At 39.1% G+C, this 19984-nt stretch overlaps 1 protein-coding gene across 1 annotated transcript in view; it reads left to right on the forward strand.

Moving 5' to 3' along the window:
* Positions 1-19984, forward strand: part of LOC142150794 (dynein axonemal heavy chain 3-like) — a 947133-nt gene that overhangs the window by 56208 nt on the left and 870941 nt on the right. Inside the window, 2 exon segments of the mRNA XM_075205980.1 lie at positions 5627-5706; positions 10773-10890. Of these exon segments, the coding sequence (XP_075062081.1) occupies positions 5627-5706; positions 10773-10890 (198 nt within the window).

Here is a 19984-nt window from a genome sequence, read left to right on the forward strand (position 1 = left end):
ATGTGTCAGAATTCCACCAAAAAAGGGTATGGACTGCGTAGTGTGGTGGCTCCGGTACACAATTTGGTACCGAGGCCACAATATAATTAAAAAATTGGGCATCAACTGTCACCGTTGTTTAATATCTGATACACCTAAATATGGACTGCACAGTGGAGTGGCCCCGGTAATAAATTTGGTGCCGGGGCCACAATACCTCCTCCAACTTCCAAGTGTAGTGTTTATAAAGACAAACAGCGTTGAAGTGTTATTAGTTGACTTTCTTAACCCTAAAATTGTCCCTGTTGCAAATATTCGTGCAATGGACAGTTACTTTTTTATTGAAAGACTCAAGCTTTCAAGTGTAGTGTTTATAAAATATAAACAACAATACAGTAGTTTTAGAGCACGTCAATACCTCTTGTTTTAAATTATGACAGGGCATTTTACTTTTGGTTTAATTTCTTGAATTTTTTTAAATTTGGTTTTACTTTTCGAACATGGCAAACGACTGTTGATTGGTCATATAATGCAAAAAAAAAAGGTCCAAGATGGAATTGTCCTTGGGCCCTCACACCCACCCTTATGTTGTTGAAATAGGACATGCACACTTTAACAAACCAATCATTTCAGCGACAGGGCCTACCAAACAACTTTGGCTGAAATGATTGGTTTGTTTGGGCCCCCACACCAAAAAAGCTATTCATCTCTCCCTGTACAGACTAAACAGGCTCTACTGAGGCAAGATGTCGTCCTCATCCTCAACCTCTGATTCCTCTCCCCCTACAGTGTGTACTTCCTCCTCATCACACATTATCAATTCGTCCCCGCTGGACTCCACAACCACAGGTCCCTCTGTAGTATCTGGAGGGCAGTGCTGTACTTCATTGAGGAATTGATTATTCATTTTTATAAACATCATTTTTTCAACGTTGTGAGGAAGCAACCTCCTTCGCCGCTCACTGACCAGGTTCCCCGCTGCACTAAAAACTCTTTCCGAGTACACACTGGAGGGGGGACAACTCAGGTAAAATAGAGCCAGTTTGTACAGGGGCTTCTAAACTGCCTTTTTTTCCTGCCAGTAACAATATGGACTGTCTGACATGTCTACTTGGATGGTGTCAGCAAAGTAATCATCCACAATTTTTTCTATTGTGACAGCATCCAATGCAGCGAGAGTAGACATGTCTGCAATGGTTGGCAGGTCCTTCAGTCCGGACCAGATGTTATCAGCATCCCCGCCAGTGCCTCTTTTGGGAAAACTGAGCTTTTTCCTCGCAGCCATAGATGTGGAAGAAAATGAGGGTGGAGCTGTTGGCATGTCACGGTCCTCTTCAGAGGACAATCTCCTGACCAGCAGGTCTTTGCACCGCTGTAGACTTGTGTCCGCCGGAAACAGAGACACAACATACGCTTTAAACCGAGGATCGAGCACGGTGGCCAGAATGTATTCCTCTGACTTTAAAAGAGTGACCACCCTCGGATCCTGGCAAAGCGTACGAAGGGCTACATCCACAAGAGCTACATGCTTGGTGTAATCGCAATGGCTTACCAGCTCCTCCCTCACTTTCTCCAGCTGCTTCTGCAACAGCCTGATCAGGGGAATGACGTGACTCAAGCTGGCAGTGTCGGAACTGACTTCTCGTGTGGCAAGTTCAAATGGCTGCAGAACCTTGCACAACACGGAAATCAGTCTCCACTGCGCTTGACTGAGGCGCATCCCCACTCCTTTGCCTATGTCGTAGGTGGCTGTGTAGGCCTGAATGGCCTTTTGCTGCTCCTCCATCCTCTGCAGCATATAGAGGGTGGAGTTCCAGCGCGTCACAACCTCTTGTTTGAGGTGATGGCAGGGCAGGTTCATGCTTTTTTGATGTGCCTCTAGTCTGCGGTAGGCACTGGCTGAATGCCGAAAGTGTCCAGCAATTTTGCGCGCCACCGCAAGCATCTCCTGCACACCCCTGTCACTCTTGAGGTAATGCTGCACCACCAAATTAATGGTGTGGGCAAAACATGGGACGTGCTGGAAATTGCCCATATTTAATGCCCGCACAATGTTACTGGCATTGTCTGACACCACAAATCCCCATGAGAGTCTAAGTGGGGTAAGCCACTGGGAGATAATTTCCCTCATTTTCTCTAATATGTTGTCAGCGTTGTGCCTCTTATTAAAGCCTGTAATACACAATGTTGCCTGCCTTTGCACGAGCCTCCATTTTGTAGTTGCTGCTACTGATGCAGCTGTTGCTGTTGCTGCGGAAGGGGATGCATCTACCCAGTGGGCTGTCACAGTCATATAGTCCTTCGTTTGCCCAGAACCACTTGACCACATGTCCGTGGTTAAGTGGACAGTGGGTACAACCGCATTTTTTAGAGCACTGAGGACACTTGATCGTACTTCTCTGTACATTTTTGGTATCGCCTGCCTAGTGAAGTGGAATCTCGACGGGATTTGGTACCGGGGACACAATACCTCCATCAACCCTCTAAATCCCACTCCACTGATGGCGGACACCGGGCGCACGTCTAACACCAACATTGCAGTTACAGCCGCAGTTATACGCTTTGCAATAGGGTGACTACTATCGTATTTTGTGGTCATGGCAAATGACTGTTGGACGGTCAATTGTTTTGTGAAAGACTTAGCGGTCTTACGACTTCCCCTCTGGGAAGATGACCGACTAACAGCAGCAACAGCAGCAGTGGCAGTAGTAGGCGTACCGCTGCAGGATTCCTCGGATGAATCCCGTATTGAGGAGGACTCAGTCTGGCTGCTGACTTGGGCTGCAGGACTGAATCTGATGGAGATTGTGGAGGAAGTTGACGAGGAGGGTGTTGCTGGTGTGTATCCAACTGGACCACGGGATTTAGGTGTCCCTGTACCGATGAGGGTCCTAGCCCCAGTTCCTGAACTAACCACTGAACTATGAAGGTTATTCAGGTGACGTATAAGGGAGGATGTTCCTAGGTGGGCAAGATCCTTACCCCTGCTTATTTGAGCTTTACATAAGCTACATATGGCCATACATTGGTTGTCTGGATTTGGATAAAAATAACTCCAGACCGAAGAGGTGCATTTTTTGGTCTTCTGACCAGGCATGACGATGGGCTTTTTCATCCCATGGACATCAGCTGTTTCCCCCCCTGGTGCCTCATTTACAATAACCACATCACCATCCTCATCATCAAGTTCCTCCACAGCGCCAGCTACATCATCAATAGCCTCCTCCCGAGCCACCTCTTCCCGTACAGTGATGGGAAGGTCAGGCTTGACAACCACCAACATCCTTGGACTCGCCTTGTGGATTTGTGATAATTTCTCTTTAGAAGGCAGAGTTGTTTGCTGTTTTGTTGCTGACAGCATAACTCTCTTCAATTTTTTGTAGGGGGGGGAGGAGGAGGAGGGCTAAGATCCATGGGTGAAGCTGAACCACTAGTCATGAACACGGGCCAGGGCCTAAGCCGTTCCTTGCCACTCCGTGTCGTAAATGGCATATTGGCAACTTTACGTTTCTCCTCAGATGATTTTAAGTTTCTCTTTTTGCTACTTTTTCTTAACTTGGGCTTTTTGGATTTTACATGCCCGGTACTACGAGATTGGGCATCAGGCTTGGAAGACGACGTTGATGGCATTTCATCGTCTATGTCATGACTAGTGGCAGCAGCTTCAGCATTAGGAGGAAGTGGGTCTTGATCTTTCCCTACTTTATCCTCCAAATTTTTGGTCTCCATTATATGTAGCACAAGATACTGCAGAATGTGTGAACTTGGTAATATTGCAGTACCAATGGACTTATACTGCTGGATTGGTTTTGCAAATTTGGTTATAATTATTATATATTTTTTTTTTTAATTTTTTTTTTTTTTTTACTTTTTTTTTATTTTTTAAAAACTTGGGAATAATGGGGAAATAACTATGCCCTTAGAAGCACAGAGCACAGGACACAGCACCACTGGACTGAACAGGACACGGCACAGGACCCAGCAGCACTACGGAACTCAGCAGGACAGAGCACAGGACACAGCACCACTGGACTGATACTGCAGAATGTGTGAACTTTGTAATATTGCAGTACCAATGGACTTATACTGCTGGATTGGTTTTGCAAATTTGGTTATAATTATATATATTTTTTTTCATTTTTAATTTTAATTTTTTTTTTACTTTTTTTTTATTTTTTAAAAACTTGGGAATAATGGGGAAATAACTATGCCCTTAGAAGCACAGAGCACAGGACACAGCACCACTGGACTGAACAGGACACGGCACAGGACCCAGCAGCACTACGGAACTCAGCAGGACAGAGCACAGGACACAGCACCACTGGACTGATACTGCAGAATGTGTAAACTTTGTAATATTGCAGTACCACTGGACTTTTACTGCTGAATGTGTGAACTTGGTAATATTGCAGTACCAATGGGCTTATACTGCAGGATTGGTTGTGCAAATTTTGTGGTAATTAAAAAAAATTAAATTAGTTTTTGGTATTTTTTTAAATAACTTTTTTTCATTTTTTTAAACACAGGGGAATATTGGGGAAATAACTATGCCCTTAGAAGCACAGAGCACAGGACACAGCACCACTGGACTGAACAGGACACAGCACAGGACCCAGCAGCACCACTGACCTCAGAAGGACAGAGCACAGCACACAGCACCACTGGACTGATACTGCAGAACACAGCACAGCACAGCACAGCACAGAACTAAACAGCACAGCACAGAACTAAACAGCACAGCACGAGATCGACCAGGACAGAGGACCACCTAACACACCCTCCCTCTACCCTGATCAATGCCCGAGTGAAGATGGCGGCGACTAGCGGGGAATTTATAGGATCCGAGTATCGCGAGATCCGACAACGGGATAATGAGTCAGAGCCTCAGTTTCAGATTTGAATTTGGCGCCAATACCCGGATCTGTCTCGGATCCGACTCGGATCGGCAACGTTCGGGTGGGCTCGGATTTCATAAATCCGAGTGCGCTCATCTCTACTTAAGACACATATCTCTTTTCTAACAGGGACCCAGTATCAGCATATATGTATTCATGCATTTGGAATAATAATAAATAATTGGTTGATTTTTTTTTTTTATTGATTTTTTTTAATGTCCACCTATACTAAAAGTTAGTGGTGCGATTAGTTTATTTTTACGAATTCATCACATTTTTTGTTTCAATTAGTTTATACAAGTAGAGTTACTAAAAGTTATTATTAACTATGTAGGACTTTGTTTTGGGAAGAAGCATTCTAGCAGAGATAATCTTTAGAAAAGCAAATATAATATATATAATATATATATTTTTAACCCCAAAATGTATTTTTAAACACCTATATATCTAGCCATGAGACGTTTTTGGCAAATGGTTTGTTTTAATATGCTGAACAAGAACTGTGAGTTTAATTTGTTCTACCCAATACCCTTACACCTGTAACTATGATGACCAATGTTTATATTAGTACTCAAGTGTATTCTATTTATGCTGTCACTATTGTATTAAATATGTTATAGGTTTTAGTATTGTCACAATACTAAATTAACCAATACTCTCCAAATTTGTCTAAAATTGTAAATTAGAAAATCTAGCACTGAACAAATCTGTTTTTCTAAAAGTGATGGACTAAATTCTATTTTTCTTTATAGTGATTCCATTGCAAACAACTACAGCCTTGCAGCCAGAGACTTCTCAACACATTCCATGTACAAACTTACTAGTATCAACGGTAAGAACATTTCTAATATTTTGGCACATTGTTAAAATTACAATGTAGTTTACCTTATTTTTTATAGAAAACTTTAAGTTTACCTTCATGTGTTGTGTTGCTGAGCAATAAAACAAAATCACTCTACCTTGTAATATGCAGACACGGCTAATATAAGTGAAGGGACCAAGTTGGTCATAGAGAAGATGTTTTTACCAGGAAACACAACAGCTGAACAATCTAAGGGATTGGTAGACATCCTGTCCATCCATAGATTGAAAACTCGGTAATGTTGTCCATTTAACTGCCCAACATAACTCCTGCAACTTTAACTAAACGCATTTGCTTTACCTTTCTGGTTTCCTTTAGATGTGCTTTGGTGAGCCAGGTACAAAATTGAGAAAACATAAATCTGCACATACTTAACAATTCCACTTTTTGTATATAAATACTTTGATGGTAGATACAAAGCAAATAGTATAATGCTGGCCTCGTACGAGCAGCTTATTGTACTAGGATTATCCACTTTCTTCAATACAATATAATACAAATTTTACATTCACTGCTCTGGTATACAGTCAGAATTGGTATAGATAGTGCAGCTGGTCAAATGTGTATATGATTATGTACCAAGGCACAGTTGAGGCTGGGTACTTTGTTGAAAACAAACTTGGGTTTGTTTCTGTAGTTATGGTGCTGCTGTTGTTGTTGTTTGCATTGTTTGTTTGTTTGTGATGTGAACATGATGTTTCTGTTGTTGTCGTTCAGGTAATGGAGACAATTAGTTATGGAATTTTATTTTATTACTTATGCTGTGTTATTATAATTTTTGACTTTGTTCAATTATTTTATGATGAACCCAACTACCCACTGCTTGGACTAGCTTATTTAGAATAATTGAATGCCCCTACTCACCCTCTAGAACAGTGAACATCAGGTTAATCGAAAGGTCACTAGTCCCCACCAGTAAGGAACATCATTGCCAGTTGATTTCTATATTAAGATTGATTTGAGTATTAAGATCGATTTAGATATTGCAAAGATTGTGATCCTATAAGAGAGACAGCTGCCCATAACACTGACCACTGAAACAGGCAGACCTAATCATTCATTAACAAAGATACAGCACTAGACAGATTACATGATGAACAACATCGCTCACACTTAATTACACAATCAAACACAGGTGTAAGGGATTTTAATTAGCCCAGGGTATAAAGCAACAGGGAGAACCATATTCAATTATTCCTTGAAAACGTCCAGCAGAGGATGAAACACATCAGAAACTACCTCTATAAACTTTCAATAGAAACTGACACCTGCGAGCTTGTAGACCTAGCAAGCAAAAAAACCCTCAGCTTTATTGCACCTGCTTGAATGTAAGCTGAACCTTGAGTAAGCAATAAAATATTTATTTAAACATACATCACTGTGATTAGCAACATTTCTTTCCCAAAAGAGACCGAGAAACCGGATAGAAACATACCACGACTGTCTGCAGCATAAGAAAAGCACTACCAACTCAACATGCAAAAATCATGCCAACAAGGAAATGACAAACTCTTCACTTCACACAGAGGTCCACCGAGCACATTCTCATAGGCACAATTCTGATAGCACAACCACTGAATCCATGGTCCGTTTAACACTGTTAACATCACTCTAATTACTGTCTGCAGTTCCCATTCAACAGCTGTAACAGGATTGGACAGACACTAATTCATAAGAATGATTATGTTGATACTTGCATGTTAATATTACGTATACATCACGTGCATGTCCTGAACATATAGAGTGGGCATTGTATGGCAGCACGGTGGCCTAGTGGTTAGCACTTCTGCCTCACAGCACTGGGGTCATGAGTTCAATTCCCGACCATGGCCTTATCTGTGTGGAGTTTGTATGTCCTCCCCGTGTTTGCGTGGGTTTCCTCCAGGTGCTCCGGTTTCCTCCCACACTCCAAAAACATACTAGTAGGTGAATTGGCTGCTATCAAAATTGACCCTAGTCTCTGTGTGTCTGTCTGTGTGTGTATGTTACGGAATTTAGACTGTAAGCTCCAATGGGGCAGGGACTGATGTGAGCGAGTTCTCTGTACAGTGCTGTGGAATCAGTGGCGCTATATAAATAAATGGTGATGATGATAATGATTGTATATGTTATGCTGATTGTCTATGCACCCAATGCATGCATGATCATTGGTCATATGCTTCTTATCAGCAAGAGAAGGAGCACACATATTTGACCAACTGCAGTATATATCCCAATTCTGACCATGCTCCAGAATGCTGAATGTAAAATTTGTATTATATAATTCCACTTTTTAGAACACGTTACCTTTGAGTCCATTATTGGAGGTTACCTTACTCTTTAAGTGCAACCACAATTACATTAGAAAAATGTAACGATGCAGGCATAGTAGCTGCTTTCAGCAATCTGCTTTACAACATTTTTGTCCTTAAATGTCAATATTGGATTAGCAGTAGATCAACACTTGAAAGTATTATATTATGCGGACTAGTGTACTGTGCTTTGGATTTATGGAGGGACAGGTGGAAAAAATATCATCCAGCAGTATGCCAGATTTATGAGATGTTTATCAATCCCTTAGAGTTTCCAGCTGTTCCATTTCCTGGTCAAACCATCCTCTCTGACCACCTGAGTCCCTTCACTAAAATCAAGTTTGACACAATACGTCTTTCCTGCTTCTGCCTTCTTGTGACAGAATCCGACAGCACAGAATCCCTTCTCTTTTTTTTTTTTTACCATATTTTTAGTGGTTGTAAACATATTAATGATTTTTGTTTAACTAGTTACTTCTTAAAAATAGTTAAACTTTAATGTGTTTACAGTAATACAAATACAAGTACTCAATCAAAGTGTTACAATTCTTATTGTGGTGGCTCCGTATGCTTATTGAACTATAGCTTTATCTCCTTCTAGTGTCCACCAACCAGGTCTTTCTCAGACCGGACAATTTAAAATAAACCATTAATACTAATAACTGTTAAATATACAAATATATTTGCAATATTCTACAGTAAATGTAGTCATTTTGACAAATACATGTAAGGATAATCTTTTTATAAAGATAGATAGATAGATACAAAGAGACGACTTCATGTAATTCTCCACCATTTTTTATTTTTAAAATATTATATTATGTTGGTGATCATAATTTTTTCCAAGAATGCATACGTCATTGACATCAAAACATTTTTTTACATTACAGCATTTGCAATTTATCAACATGTTCAGTACCACCATTTGTTTTCTACATACAGTATACGTTTTTCTTGTTATCTAGAGCTTTGAACAATTATGCCTAGTGTAGCTTGGTGAGTCCATTTTCACTTTGTAGTGTAGCCCAGCAGCATTTCTTATGTTTGATGTTTTATATGCACATGTACTTTTTTTTTTTTTACACACAAAAGTGTATTCTGTGCCATTGCTGCTAGTTCATCACTACCTATAACGTTATCTTCAATCTGAGTTGTTTTGTTCTTGGCATCCATCAATAAATATTTGTCCATCATCATAATCTTCATTGGTTTTCTTCATTTCTGTTTTCAAACTTATTATATGTGAGGGCATCTGTGTGAAGTATTTAATAGGCAGAGTTGAGTAGGAATCAAGATTTTATTAACAGACATGGACAGACATTTCTTTTTCCGAAAAGAATGAAACTTTACCTTTATAAAATTATAGTCATGTGAGGGTAACTGTTGCATTGTGATTGGATCCTTTTCATGTGCTTAACATTTATTTGATATGAATCTGCATGGATCATTTTTTTTACTTTTTATTTATCAAATATTGGATCCAAAACATTTATAGAAAAATAAAATATATAGAAGGTTACAACATTGAGATGTAATCATGGCTGGGGGGAAACGCCATAGGGGAGAGTTTGGTCACCACCTTGGTGTCCTGAGATATGAAGGTGTTTAATTCTATGTTAGGGGCATTATTTACTAGCACTGCTTTAGCAGCTGTAAGTTTAGAATATGAGTGGTATGTGGGATAAAGATTATACTGTATATGGCATTAAGAAAGAAGGATATAGGTTATTGAGGTGAACTTGATTGCAGGTATTGGCTTTGCTGAAATAGACATGGGACCCAAACCTGATGGAATGTGTTATCTTTATTGTGCAGGTGGTAGGTGATTTTCTCCATACAAGTTATCACATATGTCCCAAAATTAGGGTAGGCAGCATCAGCACAAGGGGTGAGAATGGGGACATGACCACACCCCAGGGCGTGCCTAGCGGTATTTGAAGCACTAGGCTGTGCCATTCTCTCCTCCGCTTCCCTCCAAACACCTTCAGCACTCATTCACTGCTGCTCTGCCATGCAGAACAACAATGAACAGACAATACTTCTCAATTTTCTCACCTATAGGGACAAAGCTAGTCTGATCGGGATGGCAAATCAGAGCTCGCAAATCGGGTCTGTCCCGTCTATATGGGGACTGGTGCGAGGCATGCTATAAACCAGATGTATGAAACGTGGGGTGGGTCTGTCAGCTTCCAATATTTAGCAATCAGCCACCGGATTACCACCAGGATGTGGGATGCTAGTTTTGCAGAATGTTTATTTCCCTCTTGGAGGGGACAGTAGAGAACGTAAGACCAGGGGCCATTTTTCGGAACACAGAGATGGAGGATGGAGGAATGGAGATTTGGTATACTTTTTTATGAGTTGATTTTTTTTAAAAATTAGGGCTGATTCATGAAATCGCTCAGTTGACCTGAATTTACGGAACTTCAAATTCGGATGAAATGATTCACTCAAATATACTAATAGACTTTTTATTGCCAAGAGTGTTTTGGTAATGTTTTTCTCAGTGCATAATTTGTACATTTAAGAAAATATAATCAGTTATGATTTTTTTAAACATGCTGCAATATACAAGAATAACACAAAGTTTGAGTAAAAAGGCAGTGATGTTCCCTTATTAATAAATAATGCTGTTAAAGCATTATTTGTAGAACTTGTAGATTATAAATGTAAATATAAATACCCACTCCCAATTTGTATTAGATGGATTGACATAATGATTTGTTAATGTTCTTCACCCTTTAGAAAATTCTGAGCTATGCAGGCAAGAGAATCCAGCTGTATTATTATGTCAGAAACCTCCTTATCATGATCTTCGAATTGTCAAGAAAAAGAATGCAGAGTACAAATTGTGCAAGAGAAAGTAAGTACAAGTTGTCATGTTTTAAGGGTTTTCCTAGAAAAAAATAAAAAATATATATATCTATCATGTAAATTCATTGAAAGATGATTCCTAAGATACTGCTTCAAATGTCATGTACCATATTCCAATGCTTGGTTCATGAAATTGAAATGTATATTGTGCAGGCTGTAAGCTGAGCTGAGATAAGCCTTGGTTACAAATGATATGTGGTTCTGATTGGACTCCTTTGAGGAATAGGTGGCACTCAAAAGAGATACACTGCCAGGATGTGACACAACAAAATGCACTTTGATATCACGGGAGATGTCCGTATTGATTTAAAGAGGGGTTTTCTTTTGAATAAAGCATGAGACGGAGAGTGTTATTTATTGTACATAATATTTCTCTAATTTATTTTATGTTGTGATGGTACACAGCAGATTATCATTTTGCTCACATATACCTGTCTTAAGCTGTTTGGTCTCTGTCAAATAGATCACATTGTCTGACATATTTCTGAATCTCTTGTAAATGAGTACATGATAATCCCACTTATTTCACTACTTATTAAAAGTATATTTGCATTTTCACCCCTTGGTAGATGGAGCATTAACCTAGCTAATTATGCAGCTGTGTGCAACAATGAACATCCCCATGCAAGTCCTAGGTTTGAATGAATGTCTATGTGAACATTAGCTGACACAAACTCTGCACGGTGCGCATGTAAATATAGCAAATTTCTGCAAATGTTCATGCACAAATGTTTACTTGTACAGTTTAACAGTTTATAAATAAAATAAAAAATGCAAAGGTGCAAATTGATAAACAACTAATAATGAATTGTCCTTTTATTAAACAGAAGGGCTCAAACATTTAAAAGTCTACGCAGCTGCTTTGAAATAAATATGAGTTACTTCTAGAAGGCAGGAGGTGACTATAAAATGTTTCCCAGCTTTACGAAGTTCAAAGTCTGAAGAGTCTACAAAAATTAGCAAAACCGCTTACAAATTTGTCAGCTCTGTATAACACACCCCATAGATCCCTACAAACAACCTACTAAAAAGCTTAGCTGCCATTATACCATTGCCATTGTCTATAGATCTATGATAATGCATTTCTTACACAACAATCATCTGCTTGAGAGATTAATCAAGAGGATTTTTTTGTACAGCATCATCTCAAATGTCTGAAATAATTGTTTAACTGTGTGACCAGAAGCACACAAGATGTATTTAGGACTTTTTGTTTTTCCATAAAATATACAAGGTTGTGCCCAAATACTACATGGAACCAGTTTGTCCCTTACACTGTATGCCAGCAGCCACTGCCCCCACAATAATGCTTAGTCGGACAACTTCAACACTTAATTAAACATTGTTTTCTTGTTTTTAAGTATTCTCAAGAGATCAGAGTCTGTTACATGAAATCTGCAGCTGCCCACCATTAACAAAGAGTATTCCTTACATTTCTATGGTTTTGCTAGATTAATTTACATCCACCAGTTTGCAAAGAGGATATAATTTAAGCCATGTAGAATTGGTAAGCAGCAATGATTATCTAGGGTTTATGTGGAGGCCCAGCAGGATGGTAACAGTTTGGCAACTTTTTCTTGCATGCCAAGACACCTACATTTCAGCTAGTTGTCCACCTCTATTTTATAATTTTACAGCACAATAATTGTATACTTTTAGTATTTGTAGTACATGTACTACCAGGTATGTCAAGAGTATATGGGCAACAGGTGGATCTAGGACCACATGCTGCCCTACAAACCTTCACATGTGGCCTCCTGCTCCTTCCTGCTTTATTGGCAGATTGGTTTGGTCATGTTATCATCATAAATAAAGATGTCAGGCAGGAAGTTTCTGATTTTGGCTAGTAAAATTTTTTGAAAGATTGATTTTGAGTTGGCGAGAAGACATCCAAGATGAAATAGCAGAAAGACAGTCAGTAACGCGAGACAACACAGATGGTGAGAAATCAAGAGCGGATAGATAGATTTGTGTATCATCCGCATAGAGATGATACTGAAATCCAAAGGAGCTTATTAGTTTTCCAAGAGAAGTGGTGTAGACGAAGAATAGCAGTGGACCTAGAACTGAGCCTTGTGGTACTCCAACTGATAGAGGAAGCAGAGCAGAGGTGAATCCAGAAAAATTAACACTGAAAGAGCAATTAGTTAGGTCGAATTACAACCAGGATAGGACAGTGCCTTCAAGACCTAAGGATTCATCATCATCACCATTTATTTATATAGCGCCACTAATTCCTCAGCGCTGTACAGAGAACTCATTCACATCAGTCCCTGCCCCATTGGAGCTTACAATCTAAATTCCCTAACATACACACAGACGACAGAGAGAGAATAGGGTCAATTTTGATAGCAGCCAATTAACCTACCAGTATGTTTTTGGAGTGTGGGAGGAAACCGGAGCCCCTGGAGGAAACCCACGCAAACATGGGGAGAACATAGAAACTCCACACAGATAAGGCCATGGTCGGGAATTGAACTCGTGACCCCAGCGCTGTGAGACAGAAGTGCTAACCACTTAGCCACCGTGCTGCCCCTATAGCATTTGTATAAGGAGAGAGGAGAGAGGGGCCAGCAGTGTTGAATGCAGCAGAGAGATCCAGGAGAGATAGAAGAGAGTAATGGCCTTCAGTTTTTGCTGTGATCAAATCATGGACATCTTTGGTCAGCGCAATCTCTATGGAGTGTTGAGAGCGAAAGACTGACTAAAGAGAAACCAGTAGGTTGTTTGCTGTAAGAAAGTGTATGATGCGAGTGTCGTCAATTCTCTCGAAAAGCTCGGAGGGCATGGGAGCTGAGAGATGGGGTGGTAATTTGAGAGAGAGTTTGGGTCAGAATTTTGCTTTTTCAGAATGGGAAACTGCATGCTTGAATAGCGATGGAAAGATACCAGAAGAGAGAGGGATTACAGATTTTAGCTAGAGGTGAAGTGAGCACAGGAGACAGGGACCTACCATTTTCTGAGGGTATGGGATCAAGAGGACAGGAGGTAGAGCAGGAAGATAAGAAGTGAAACTTCTTAATTTGTGGGTTCAAATCAAGAGAGAATGTCGGAGGGTGCTACAAAGGAATTGAGGTGATTGCTTGTCGAGGGAGTTGATACCATTTTAAGTCTGATCTTATCAATTTTGTCCTTGAAATAGGAAATAAGATCCTGGGCACTGCTGACAATCGGAGGGTTTGGGGTTGGAGGGTTTAGAAGAGATTTAAATGTGTTAAAAAAGCATTTGGGGTTAGAAGTCTGAACATAGTTAAGAGATTGTAAGTATGGTTGTTTTGCAGTGTCCAGAGCATTTCTATAGGAGTGTTAGATAGCAGTATATGTGATGATATTAATAGAGGTACAAAATGACCTTCTGCTTTAAGAGAACGTTTTGTAGAGTTCATGTTACTTTAGTGTGCCATGATTGGCAACGAAGTCTACACAGACTATGAAGAGTCGCTGGAGCCACTTGATCAGGGGTTGGTGAAAATGAGGTAGTGCCCTATCATGGGAGGAGAATGTAGAAAATGGGGAGAGAAGTTGTTGACGATAAGTGGAAAACTTGAAACTCAATAGCATTAATATTCCTTCAAATGTGAGGAGGGTTGGAAGAGTTTGATAGCGGGGAGGCTAAAGAACTGGGGGTAAATGAGTAGATAATATAAGGTGATGATCTGAGAGTGGGAAACGAGTGTTAAGAAAATCAGAAACTGAGCATAGTCTAGAGAAAACAAGATCAAGACAGTGACCATCCTGATGAGTAGCGGATTCTATCCACTGGGAGAGATTATGTTAGAGAGTGATTTGGAAGCAGAATTGGAACGTGGATTAGCAATAGGGATGTTGAAATAACCCATGATAATGGTGGGAAGTCAGAGGATAAGAAGTGAGGGGGCCATGCAGAGAAGTGTTCAAGAAATTTTTGGTGTGGTCCAGGAGGGCGAAAGATGACAGCAACACGCATAGAGAATTGGTTATAAATCCTAACAATATGTACTTCAAAAGATGTGAACATGAGTGATGGGACATTTGATAAAACTGTGAACATGTACTGTGGAAAGAGAAGTTGTCCAACCCCACCTCTTTGTCTGCATCCAGGTCTGGGGGTGTGGGTGAAATGGAGACCACCATGTGAAAGGGTTGCAGGTGAGGCAGTATCTGATTGCGTGAGCCATGTTTTTGTTATTGCCAGAAGGTTGAGGTTGTTTGAGAGGAAAAAATCGTGTTCGGTGGTAAGTTTGTTACAAACAGATCATACATTCCAAAGGGCACATTTAAAGGACTTTGGAAGAGAGGGGAGACAGGTGATGCGTTTGAGGTTTGCAGGATTTATGTAGCACTCAGACATATGTGTGTGGGAGAAGTGAGGGTGGCCTGGATTAGGTGATATAGCACCAGCTAATAGAAACAGGGTGGAAGAAAGGTAGGAGAGATGATTGTAAGATGTGTGTCCTTTTCGTTTCTGGCAACGGTGAGGCTGTTAAATTTATTGAATTTAAATAGGAAGAGTTCATGAGTGTTAACTAGAGGTGAGTGAATTAATGAAGGTGCAATGTGGACAGTGTTGCAGGATGGGTGAAGAATAATATAGTTCATGAAAGGAGAGGAAGAAAAATAATTTGGCAAACATTGGGATTTATTATAAGTAAAATAGCAAAAATGAGGGAATTAAAAGAATTACCTAGTTGCAATGTCCTGTGCAATCAGACAAGGAATGCAGAGTGAGGCTTCAGTAGATGTATTTATTTCTGGATGTCTGGATAGCATGGAGTAATGATGTGGGGAGCCATGTGAGAGGGGGGGGGGTGGAAGTGTTGAATGGAGAGAAATAAAGAACAGGTGATGGAGTAGCTGAGTTATTGCAGAGTCGTGAGAGAGGAGAATGGTTCAAACTCAGTTTCATTTCTTCATACTTGTGATGGCAGACAAAGCCTTGAGTAGAATTGAAAGTACAATGATGAGATGGAGGTCTGAAATTGCTGTAGCATGGGTAGTAAGTGTATGAGCAAGTAGTACAGCAGGCTGATTAAACAGAAGGGATGTTGCAGGGAAAATAAACTGACAGATAAAATAAATTTTCATGAGCTGAGTAGAAAATAAGATCAAAACAGCCGTCTTGTGGTGTGAAGCTTTGGGCCAGGGAGAGATGAAAACATCAGGAATAGAATATGGAGTTTCAGGTGAATACTAACTGTTGCCCTTGTGTAGCTGTGATAATAGGCAGAATGTTCTTCTCCTCCTACTTAAGTCCGGTATAACTTGAATTGTGCTATTTAAATTTTTTACACTTGTAACTATACACACTATCTATGCAGACATCACTGGCTTTGCAGCCATTCTACAATGAATATATATGGTTAACAAACACATTTGATCAGTGTTCTTCAATCAAGCCCTCAATAAACTCCCCCCAACAAACACTAGATAAAAGTTTTAATCAAACAAACAAACTAATAAATGTTTTAACCAATCAAACCAAGTGAAAGGACAGCATACCATTAGAAATAAAAATGCACTTTCTTAATACAGCTCTGACACTGGTGAAAAATAAGGTAGAAGTAATTACCATTAGAAATAAAAATGCACTTTCTTAATACAGCTCTGACACTGGTGAAAAATAAGGTAGAAGTAATTACTTGTTGATGAAAGAGAGGATGCAGAGATTAGTCACTTTTCATAACCAGGTATAAGGTAATTGGTAACTGATAAATAATAAGAAGTTCAGGTATAACTCTGAAATATGCTATTTACATATTTCACAATTGTAACTATACACTTAGAGCTATACACACTAGCTATGCAGCCATCACTGGATTTGCAGCCATTCTACTGAGGTTAAGAGTAATGTGCATCCCTTTTGGAGGTTAGAGAGCTGTCCCTGAAGTGTATCAGATGGGTTTTTTTATCTTTTTTTTATGGTAACTTAAATGTGTTGTGTATTGTAGTGACTTGCATATGCTTTGTTGGTGAATGCAGAGTGCTGCACAGAAGCAAGTGCACTTCTTAATGTTGTGTGTTTAAACTTGAGACCGCATTTTCTGACACATGCTCTATATATGAAATGATTCATAATAAATAAAGATGAGTGAATCTTTAAAAATTTGATTGACTTATGATATTCAAAAATCTGCAAATCAAGTAGTTGATCTGCTTGGTAAAACTTATTGAGTGGCTGCTCAGAAACTTTTCTCCACCCCCCCCCCCCCCCCCCCCCCAAATCCATCTTTTACTCTCCCTGGTGTGACTTATGGGAATGGGAGCTAAGCAGTTGTTTGCAAGCTTGCAAGTTTATATTACAAATTCCCAGATAAGACAGTATGTAATGTTTATTATACAATTGCCAATGTATTACATAAGTTGGAAAGTTTTCTGTAAATGTTATCTTTTTTAGTAATCAGTGACCTATTCTCTCATCCTTACAAAGAATAAGATGTTCTGAAAAATAAAATTAGAAAATAGTTCTTGCGCTGTATAAACTTAATTATTGAATTGAAGATATAGTCTAGCTGCTGCTTTATGGGATTCTGCAATCTCTAAATTATGGTAATTCAAAAAGAAGGGACAAAGCAGTGTTAGAGTAGATTCTCTAATGAATAATATCTCTATTACAGAAAACAATCTAAAATATTAAAAAGAGTATATTTATTGTTAGATTAATAACAAAAATATAAAACCTGGAAAAAGTGCTCTGGGAATAAACCAGGAATATGCTGGGTTTAATAGTGGTCTGGAAGAGTCCAACGTTATTCTGCTTAGAAGCAAAAGTGAAAAACCACATATGTATACTTACCACTCCAATGGCCTTTGAGACAGACTCCACTTTTTCTCCAAAATATATCTATCACTTGTGTTCAGCCTAACTACATTCCAGAATAACTCCTAGCATTAGGTAAATGTAGTCTCTGTAGAGCTTCAATAATTTAACATGTTTTTCTAAACTCACTGCATTGTTATCACAAGGTTGTTGTGGCGGTGTCCAAGCCCTGTATTTAAACATATATTAGAAAATCAATGTAGTTCATTCCTTACCCACCAGGTGAGCAGAGGAATTCTCAAAGAGATATGATGGCTTAGAATAAGGTAAAGGACTAGAATAGGAATTTTTATTTGAATTAGAATCCTTACTCTCCCTACCTATGGAATACTAACCCATTAAAGATTTTGGTTGATTTGGCATCACATTTAATGAAAGAACTAAACAACATAGTAGACTTTCTATCAAAAATAAAAATAATAGCTCTAAACATTCAGTTTTTTATTCGTTCACAGACTGAAAAGTTCAGATCACAACTGACAAAACATCTGGCATTACCCTAATTAATATATTTACTCCTTTAGTGTTACCTAAAATCCATATGGGTAAGAATTTTAATTGTTTTGGAGGAGATAAAGGCAAACATCTAATGTCATTGTTAACGGGGAAAGATACTATACAATCCTTTTTGTCCTAGTTAAAATAGCCAAAAGAGGAGGGACAAAATTATCCAAAAAGATCGCCCCTTGTGGGATGCAAAGGAGATCTCTATGGATCTTCACTGTATTATTCAAACTCTTTACATCACAAAAGGAGCAACTTTCGTGTAAGCGACACAGTTTCATTCCCATTTGTTGTTTCATTAGATTTTATTTGTTTGTAGAATTTAAAAAGTATATGTGTACATTACCTATCAAAAGACACTTTTTAAGGACCAAAGATAATCAGTGGTATGAATCCTACTATCTCTATTACAACTGATTATAAATTTCCACCACCTGTTGAATCTTGTGGGAGTTGTTTGGGTATATTTTATGACTTTATTAACTCTGGTTTTTGAAAATTAGTGGAGATTGATCTTTGATTTAGACAAAATTTGTCTGGCCTGATTCTTTAGGGGAAGTAAATAGCAATTTTGTGCATATAATCCACACAGTTACTCTGAGCATGCCCAGAACCGGCCAATACTCCATATAACGCAGCAACATTCAGTTCATCCTCAAACAAGGATGTAGTAGTTCAGGATAATATCGCCTATCTGAAGAAGCTTGCAGAATATTAGTGGATAGTACTGAAATTGACTTTTAATTTTTCATTTTTAATTATCTCAATAATACATTTCCTATTATACCTATCTTTTACCATATCCCCAAAATTCAAAAGACTTTATGAACCCCATCCAGTATACCCATCCTATCTGGGATCAATAAAATAACAGCCAATGTATCCAATTTTTATTTATCCAGTTAGCATTTCTACCTCTATTTTGATGAAAAATGTATACTTTATTTTGCATAAAAATATAGCAAAAAAACCCAAAATAAGATAATACGCTCAAGTGTAGTGCACTGCAGCACAGCTGAAACACAATACACTGTGAAACATAAATCAGTCATACTTGATAGCACAATACAAGACATATGGAATATGATATGACATCCTACACTATACATCAAGTACTGAACTATTCATTCATCACTTCAACAAGACAATTGTTTCAAAAATCAATGGATGTGAGGGGAGGTAGGTGAAGAGGGTAAGGGGATGTTGTCACAGACACAAAGCTTTGATAGACAGACACATATAAGGGGAAAGTGCATAAATTGGGCCAGACAGTCAACAAAGTTCATCAATGTGACAGAGAAAGAGAAGGACGGTAAGGGAGGGGGAAACACTATTGAAAAACAGACACATATTAAGAGAAGGGGGAGAAGGAGAGGTATTCAGTCAACTTCTTCTTCCTCATGACTGTCCATGATGGAATAGTCTTTTAGCAGACTATTAGTATTTAGTATAGTCTATAAAATACTGAGTGGTATGAAAGGCTGTTCCTGGGCACACTGTTTCAGAGTTCATGTTCTAGGGCATCTAACAGTGCCTTTACATAGAGGCAGTCCTAAAAGATATGCTGCAATGTTTTCCTCCTGACAATGTATCTGGGGCAGTGAACATATCTGCACAGGTTCCATATGGATGGCACCATGCCACATCTTTGTATTTATTAGTCAACCTCTTAGAGGCTACATTCTCCCAGCCATGTTTTTCGGTTGCTGCAGGGAGCCTTGTAACAGAATCCATACACAAGTCTGGTTTAACTCCCTCCAGATAGTATTCCATCGCAAATTGT

The sequence above is a fragment of the Mixophyes fleayi genome, chromosome 4, assembly GCF_038048845.1.
Source record: "Mixophyes fleayi isolate aMixFle1 chromosome 4, aMixFle1.hap1, whole genome shotgun sequence".
Taxonomy (NCBI): Eukaryota; Metazoa; Chordata; class Amphibia; order Anura; family Limnodynastidae; genus Mixophyes; species Mixophyes fleayi.